The sequence below is a fragment of the Patiria miniata genome, unplaced genomic scaffold (genome assembly GCF_015706575.1).
Source record: "Patiria miniata isolate m_02_andy unplaced genomic scaffold, ASM1570657v1 HiC_scaffold_4, whole genome shotgun sequence".
NCBI classification, from domain to species: domain Eukaryota; kingdom Metazoa; phylum Echinodermata; class Asteroidea; order Valvatida; family Asterinidae; genus Patiria; species Patiria miniata.
This window is the reverse complement of record NW_024037071.1, coordinates 6,935,612-6,944,628: the sequence shown is the minus strand read 5'-3', so window position 1 is coordinate 6,944,628 and position 9,017 is coordinate 6,935,612. Positions and strand designations below refer to the sequence as shown.

Genomic DNA, 9,017 nt, shown 5'->3' with positions numbered 1-9,017 from the left:
TCATTAAATGAGTAAAATGGCGGATCAAGAGACTAAATTACCGAAGTTTTTCAACACGAAATAAGTTTACTTGAGAGTATATCTTCTGCTTTTAAAATGCAATATCATGTTGTATTTTGTGTACCCGCGGCCTTAATACTAAAACATGTAAACAACATTACAGAAGAACAAAACGCTTACTTGTTTTTCTTCTTTTATTAAAAAATACAAAACATTTCAATTACAATTAGGCCTATTCATTTGAAAGCAAAATGTTGTCATGCGAAATTACCAAAATTTAGCACGCTACTCAGTAATGATGCAGGCTATTTCTAACGCCTATTGCTTCAGGAGCTTTTACTTGGAAAGGCTACATCATCTAAGAGCGCAATTGCAGATATTTAAAAATGAGAAACAGAATATTGTCACAAAGTTTATGTACAACAACGATATCGGCCCCCTACCCCGGCCCCGTGCACCACCCCTGAACCCCACGCGTGGTTTTAATTAGTGTTCAAGAATCCCATCTGATCTGATATTCAACATGTGACCAGCTAGCTAAAGTAACAATTGTTGGGATGCACTGTGCCCATTTCTCGGTCTAGGGAGACTCATAGAAACTTGGTTTGGTATCTTTACCCATGTTTCGGGTCAGAGACATTGGTTTATTTGCTTGAATTTCAAAATGGTTAGCAAGCAGCCGAAATTGCTTGTGTCCGTATCTTGATCACTGAGACTACAGGGGCTCGCTTGATTCTGGTGTTTAAAGTATACCCATGATGATTTCATGGTCGAGGAGCCAATACACCGAAAAAGAGTTCAATATACATCATAACAAAATGATTAATTAGACAAATCCAGGTTACAGATATTGGATATTAAGATTTTTAAACTCCAAACGAAACTGAGTATACATGTCATATCTTTTAAATTTAAATCGAAAGCCATGATAAACCACTCTGGAAAATGAATCAAGGTCTACATGCTGGTTTCTGTCTTGGGGTCGGTGTGTGGTGCCGGGGTGGCACCGTCGCCTTTGCCCACCATACACCTGCCGATAACCACGCCGATGACCAAGGCAATCACAAACGTGAGCGGGATGATCCAGGCTAGATGGACCAAGGGAGAGGCGCCAGCGAGCGGCTCTTGGCAAGGAGGAGGTCCACCGGTGCCTTCACCCTGCCGCGACCTCGGCGGCCAAACGCCGCAGGTTGGGAAAGCGTCCGGTACGGGAGGAACATCCCCGCGGACATTGAAAAGCAACGCCATGCCCTCCTGAAAACAACAAAACAAAGATCAGACAACTATCCGTGACTGACTTTTGCCAAAGGATCGATTGGCTTGTTGATTTGAACGGCACCTTTTTTGTGTCTACATGTAATTTCAGGCCTGCTCTGCTATCCTTTTGTTAAACAACAGGGAAACATACACGTATCTGAGGTTAATGGAGCAATGGGAACGAATATTGCGGTGTTCAACTTTTCATGAACTAACAGGAAAATTATGATTTATTACATACATTGGAGCATTTAGAAAACACTGTTAAACATTGTGGCACTCTACGGGATCTTACACTGACTGAGGCCTACTTAACTTAAGAACTTTTAAACACATTTCCCATACGGCAGAGTGCTCTTCGGCAGATTGTTCTTCTTAATAGTCAACTCTTGATGTGCATGTGTAGAATGATTAGAGGACTATTTTTTTTACGACAATGTGTCAGTATTAAATGCACTCATGACTACATACAAAATGTGAGATTCTCAGCTTCAAACTGTGGATAATCATACCTATACCTTGAGGTCACTTTAAATAAGCTTATAACTGGAGCAACCACATTGTCAAAGCTGTCACCAAAGCCAACAAAACCCTAGGTCTTATAAGACGTAATGTTTATCATTGCAACCAAGTAGTTAAAGCTATGACATACAAGACTTTCGTCAGACCACAGTTCGGCCTACAGTATAGTGTTCAACCATCTGAGATCTTCATCACCACACTTTAAACATTGACGCTTTGGAAGCTGTTCAAAACCAGGCTGCTTAGATTTGTGACGAGAGATTTCAGTATTTCTTCAATGGTTCCAGACCTTACATGGAAACGACTCGAAGAGAGAAGGCTCGGCGCCAGACTGATCCTCTTGTTCAGGGGCGTAAATCCGGGGGTGGGGGGGGGGGGTATATATCCACCCCACTTTTTGACCGGGGGGATGGGCCACTGCATCACCTCCCCCCCCCCAACTTTTCGTGTTGAGAAACCCCCCAAAAGGCGGATTTTGAGGTTATTTTCGAACTTCTTAACAAGCAAAGTGTATTAATAGTACTGAAAAAGGGAATATAAGTACCAAAGCTTTAAATGCGCCGTTCTGGTGTAAGGTTAAGGGGCGTAATTAAGATGCACATCTGTATCATGTACAGCGCCCGTAGTGTAATGTGGTGTCCAGCAAGCCAAGGCCCCCCCCCCTTTTCGAATTTTCCACGGCTGGGAAATTTTGTAATTTTAGTCATCCTCCATCCCCCCCCCCCCAGTCCCCGGCACAGATTTACGCCACTGCTCTTGTTCAAAGCACACCATCCGCTTGTCTCCATCAATGTCAACATTGCAAGTTCTCCGTCAATACCAACCAAAGACGATTACACTATAGACAACACTCAGGCCTGTCATTCTCTCGTCCTCAAACAAATAAGGATCGCTACAAAATTAATGATCCTCCTTGAGAAGAACTGTAGCCCAATGGAACACTCTACCGGTACATTATTAGGGACTCCTCAAATCTAACTGTCTTCAAATCCAAAAGCAACAACGGAAATCTCCTCACACTCACAAGGGGGGGGGGGGGCTCTTAATTAAAATGCTGCTAGAACCGCGTCTGTGCCCTGTGTGCAGGATATCCTATCAATGAGTTTGCACCATTGATCTCCATATATGGAGATCAATGGTTTGCACACCGTATTCTACAGATGTAGACTTGATTCAAGCTTGCATCGGGTCTAAATATATACTCGTCACTTGTTAGTCTGGTTCCCAGACCAAAAGATTCTGACTATTCCTGATGAATCTTAGGTCAGGTACTACCTCCGGTAATACATTGTATTACCATTTACGTCTCGTGACTAAAACGGGAGGAATTCCTCCTTTTTCCGAAAATGTCCGAAGTTTGCCAAGTTCATTTCGTCGACAATCGGATAGCGCCCGAAAATTTCCGAGTATAATATAGGTTTAATTAACTGCTAATTGCTTATTAAAAACTTGTTAAAATGAGTTGATAAATACTATTCATTGCTTTCATTAAGAAAACTTGAAATTCAACGACGATTTTGTACATCAAGTATACTCGGATCGTATGGGGGAACTTTTTGCTGCGTCATGTACTATTTTGAATTTGACGACCGTTACCGAGATTTTCCAAAACTCGGTCTTCATTCGGCTCCGCCTGCTAACAGTGCTATTTGGGTGCCTAATTTTGAAGATTCCAGATCAACATTAGTCAATGTTATCTTATAGAAATATCAAACTGTATTATCATAACTGTATGATATAGCGAAGCAAGTGATTTATTTACAAATTTGATCAGTACATTTAAAGCTATAAGTGATAAAGCGAAATCGGAAACGAAGTCGAGCTTTGAAAGAGGGCCGTCAATGTCGTCATGTTTATTTTTAGCCACGGAGGCTGCCTGACCTACAATTTGAGCGTCGGGAATAATTGTCAGGTCTAGGGAACCAGACTATAGTCACTTGTGAGCCGGTTATCACAATCCTGCCTACATGCACAATACCACACAGGTTTACGTTTATTTGCAAATACCTCGAGGTGGAACTCGATGTGACAGTGGAAGATCCACCAGCCTGGATTCCAGCCCTGGAACTGGAAGATGGTGTAACCCTCATTGGGCACTATGATGACATCTTTCCTTGGGCCATTGTTATTGCGAACGATTGAGCCTGTGATGGAGAACAATCGGTATAACACGAAGAATTGTTCTTAAAAGAATGAATGTGTTACTGTGTGGACCTCTCAGAACATTACTGCTTTAAAGTGTCGTAATAAGAGGGTAATAAGTTGTTGCCATCGTACACAAATCCTACGTCTTTGACGGAATTTTAAAATGAAAAGAAGTCCTTTCTACGTACGTCAAAAACGCGCTTTGTAGTCTCGGAGAAGAAAACTTTGACACTCGGAGAAGAAACCTCATTCGACTTACCATTTGCAAGGAGCTCCCTGACCAATTTGATGGACGCTCCCTTGACCCTGCCCATTGCGACCACCTTGAATTGTTGCCCATGGAGGTGCATGGGATGCAAGACTTTGAAGCTGTCAGGATTAACTAGGATGACTTCAACTCTCTATCGATGGCAGAAGTGCAAACAGAGCAAACGTCATTCCCTCAGCGAATTAGTATTTAAAAGTTAGATGTATTGACAATATCTGGTTATCAGTCTAGAAATGAATGTTGTTTGTCGAGAGGTGACCTACCTCGTTCTGGTTGACGTTGATGGTGTGCACGCAAGAGCACAACTTCTCCCCCTCGCATTCGCCCGGTGCGAAGTCGGATTCGTTGCAGAATATGTTCCCCGGCAGATCTTCAAACTGGCTCATCACAGGCGATGTAGGGAAGTAGTACGTGATGCTGTTCAGTTGCGGGTAGAGCTTCGAAAGGTTCGTAGAAGGGTCAGTGTGGCTACCAAATCCGACCCGTATGTACTCCTGATGATCCTCCGCCCCTCCGGTTGCCCTATAATCTGCGTCTGAAATTCGAAGTATTTTGTCACTCAAAAAATTTGTATCGATAGGGGGCCTTTGTGTATTTTTGTGCGCTGGTACACTTTGAGTGCGCTTCTCAAAATAATAATTATTATTTTAACCCCAATGTTAGATCCAACTGGAATCGAAAACAAGGTTATTTACCTGTTGAGTTGAGCTGAGCGAAAGATTTGTCCGGGAAAGCCTGCCACCAAGTTGACGAGTTTCCGTACGACGTGATGTCAGGCAATTCATCGATGGCTGGTGGGTCGTTGGCGCCCTCGTAATGCAGATATGCAATCTGCTTCGCTGGTTCGCCCTGCGCGTTAGTGCACGGCAGACCGATGACCTGGATCTGGTAGTTATCGATGGGCTGGTTGGCGTTCAGCACAAAGTCGAACCGTTCCCCTCCACTGCTCCTGAAGTAGTCCACAGTCAGGGGTTTGAAAGACCCACCATCGCTGGCTATCATCTGCAGGGAGTGGTTCTGGACCGAGAATTGCATGTTGCAGGGGCTGCTAGCTCCGTTGATGACCCGGAAACGATACCTTTTACCCCTCACAACATTGAAGACCTCAAGGGGTGGATGGGGGAGTTTGGTGCCTGGTGCTATCCCCTTTCCTGTTATCAAAAGATGATGATCAATGTAATGGTATTCATTGTAGGTGTGTGATTGTTTTACAATAGTTGAGCAGGAGAAAGAAGGCACACATTTGATTGTTGATGTTGTGTTATTGGTTTTAAATATTCCTTCAAACCAATCAAACTAATTTTAAAGGAAATGGCAAACATTGTTTTTTTTGTCTGACTCAATTGAGAATACATACAGTACTGAAAGTGAAAAAAAGTACTTACCGTTGATGAGAATTGATGCAATAGACGAGCCATTAATTGTCCACTGATCCCTCGCAAACTCGCTAACTGTTGTGTCGTGGTACCAATCGTTCATGAAGATGACATTTGCAGCCAAGTCCTCGTCGTACAAGTTACCGTTTGGGTCGGTTCGAGTGCTCTCCCGGATGATGAACGGACCCATCATGCCGTCTGATCGCTGCAGGCCGGTGTGGGAGTGGAACCAGTGGGTGCCGGGCTCGTAGGGGGTGAACCTGTACTGGAAGTTGCCGGGTGAGGGGATGGGACACTGCGTCACCATGGGCAGGCCATCCATGAACTGGCTGCCGTTCTGGAAGATACCATGCCAGTGGATGGTCACCCCTTCGTTGTTCAGCATGTTGTTGGCCACATTGATGACCACTTCGTCACCGCTGCAGATCTAGGTGTGAACAAAACCAATACCTATTGTTTTTTATGCGACACATTTTATGCCGCAATTCCCTTTATCGTATAGATTTCTCTTTCGAGTGCAGCTTATCATCTACAAATCGTTTGTACTGCATGCCATTTTAAGATGTGTGCTTTTGTTCAGCGGGGATACACGTAGACCTCCTGTGCATTGTAACATAACAAAATATACCTCAAATAATTATACTGGGTATACCTCAATATACTGGGTTCGAACACTACCAGGAACATGGTGTTTTGTGCCCTTGGGCAAGACACCTATAACTACAATTGCCTCTCTCCACCCAGGAGTATAAATGGGTACCTGTGAGGGTCGAGGACCGATTGAGCGCTGATATCGGCTGCCGCGTGGTCCGATGGCCTGATGAACGGGGTACTAATTGTAAAGCGCTTTGAGATCGTTGATACGATGGAAAGCGTTATATAAGCATTATCATTATTATAGAAGAGTATTCCCTGAAACTATTATGCATTGTACAGTGTGTCAGCAACAGCGTACATTAGTCGTTGTATGGAATAATCAACGTGACCACAAAATAACCCTTTTGGTTTTGAGTAATAAGGTACCAACCACTAGTAAAGAAGTTTGAGTTACAAGTATTTGCACATTGGCTGATACACATTGAAGTTGGCATCAAGCCAACAATAAGATTGTTTTTTTTTCTGTAATGAGGTGAAACTACGTCTTTGAACTGATGAAACCTGTCAGTGGCGCACCCAGGAATTTTTTTTTGGGGGGGGCTCATTTTTTTTTTTTTTACAAATTTGTTAAACGTTGAATTTTTTTGTAAAAAAAAATTTGGCCAAAATTTTTGGCCGCAGAAAAAAAAAAGGTTTTTTTTTAGGGGCGGCCTATTTTGACGTTGGTGGCGCCACTTACACCCCTATTATACTACTCGAAAACAGGCCACATTCATATCACCAAGGCCAAATCGTGGAACTAAAAAAAAAATGAAAAAAAAATGACAACCTTTGGGAAGGGGGGGGGGGCTTGAGCCCCCCGAGCCACCCCCCTTGGGTGCGCCACTGAAAGCTGTATCCGCTGCCAAAGCAGTGTGACCTAAATAGTACTCGCCTGCACACTGGGTGCTGGAAATACTCGGTTGACCAGACTAACTGCGCGTTGAACTCCATCAGCTGCGACACACTGGTCGTTACTACAATCACTTCCAGTTCTTGGGCAATCTCCACACTACAAGGAAACAAAAACGCCACACAATGGCTTTTAATGCATAGCACATCTCAATATGTTAAAGACTACACGCACAAGCGCACGGGACTTGTCCATTTTGAAGTGCAAACTAAGCATGTTCAGATTTGCTTTTCGGCTCATTGTAGAGAATGTCACCAAAAAACACCATAGCTTCCTATTTTTTCAGCCATAAATTTTGTGTGCAAAAACCCCAAAACAGTGCTTGTGAAAATATATATGTGCAAACCGAAAGAGGGCTAGCACGATTCCGAGAGTGAGCGAATGACATTATTCATCACCAACCTGGGGATGTGACATCGTGTAGTACCAATTCACCGCCCAGTTGTACGTGCAGGTCATGGGGATTGAGAAGTCACAAGATCGGATGCACGGATGATCGTCAGCAGGTCTCAGTGACCTAGCTGCTTGTAGGACTGCAGATTGAAAAAGACCGCAAAGCATCAGTGCCTATAAGTGTCATCAAACTGACACTGGACAATACCTCAACATTGCATCTTTACGATGAAATTATTCCATTAACTTTACATGTAGTAAACTATATTTACTCACTTAGTTGCGGATTTTTTTTGTACAATATATCTTTGGACTTAGTTGCTCAGGGGTAAAGACAACAGTCAATATTGTGCAGGGAAAATAAAAGTGTATATTTATAAAAAACTGCTTCGAGTACAAATCGCAAAAACAACAAAACAATGCACAAGATAAAGGCTGTTGTTAAAGCATTTGACTCCGTCATGCGAGTGTTTGTTAGTATAGTTTGTTTCTCCAATCCAGTGTCATTTCCATACGCTATTATCGTGTAAATATAAACGGTACCTGTTATGAAGAAAATTGCAAAGACCAACACCTTCATCTTGGAAACCGAAAAATAACCCTCAGCGCGATATATATAGTACACCTGAGGTTCCAAATGATGCAATGACTGGAACTCCAACTATCAAGTGCACTTTCAAATATGTTCCTGCTGACAACACCTTTCTGGTCTGTATGGCGGCTTTTCGGACGAGCCGCTGAGTCAGCGGCGCTGCATGACTAAAGCTCTATTGTAAAATGTTCGTGGGAACCGGTGTTTCCACAAAAATCACAGACTATGTCTCAATTGTTAACCTTGAATATCCCGGATACAAGTGACAAAAACGCCATTTTTTACCTTTAACAATTGATTTTGGATTTCTCAGAATTGTTTGGGGTCGATATTTTGCGGCGATATTTTGTATTGTCATTTCATAGACACACAAAATGCAAGTACTATAACGAAGTCAGTATCCGGAGTCAGTATTAGGATTCTACTGTAACACTACATGTTTGGATATGCAACCATCAATGTGTACGAGGCCTAAAGTCAACACTAATAGGGCCTAGCGTGGAAAATCAAACCCAGATATGATGTATACCAAAACTCTGTAACATTTCTATATCACCCGAAGGTATGAACATTTTCACTGAATACTATGTTGTATTTTCTCCATATTGTACATACCCTTTCAGCAGTTCTTCATTAAAGGAAAACTACAGACCAGACGATTTAGAATGAACATCATTCTTACTCATGGGCGTCGCCAGGATTTTTTTTCTAAAATGGGGCAAAGCACATTATTTGCAAAATCCTTGTACTTTCTCTAGCATATTCTCAATTTATCGAGCAGGGTCTGTGGTGGCTGACCCGGGTGAGCCCCGAGAATGACGTCAGAGCTAATCGAACGGCACGTGTCGACCCGGGTGAGCTAAATGAACGCACAGTTTCCAAATAGACCTTTTCTAAGTGTACGCAATCTTTAAA

At 42.9% G+C, this 9,017-nt stretch overlaps 1 protein-coding gene across 1 annotated transcript; it reads right to left on the bottom strand.

The window, feature by feature from the left end:
* Window positions 1-931: 931 nt before the first annotated feature.
* LOC119740159 (laccase-3-like) lies at window positions 932-8,263 on the bottom strand. Its single transcript, XM_038215369.1, has 9 exons — window positions 8,054-8,263; window positions 7,520-7,650; window positions 7,100-7,216; window positions 5,578-5,995; window positions 4,888-5,343; window positions 4,456-4,727; window positions 4,184-4,325; window positions 3,787-3,923; window positions 932-1,254 (listed from the first exon to the last, which is right to left on the bottom strand). The coding sequence occupies exons 1-9, from the start codon at window positions 8,088-8,090 to the stop codon at window positions 958-960; spliced, it is 2,007 nt and encodes a 668-aa protein (XP_038071297.1). The 5' UTR covers window positions 8,091-8,263; the 3' UTR covers window positions 932-957.
* Window positions 8,264-9,017: the final 754 nt, after the last annotated feature.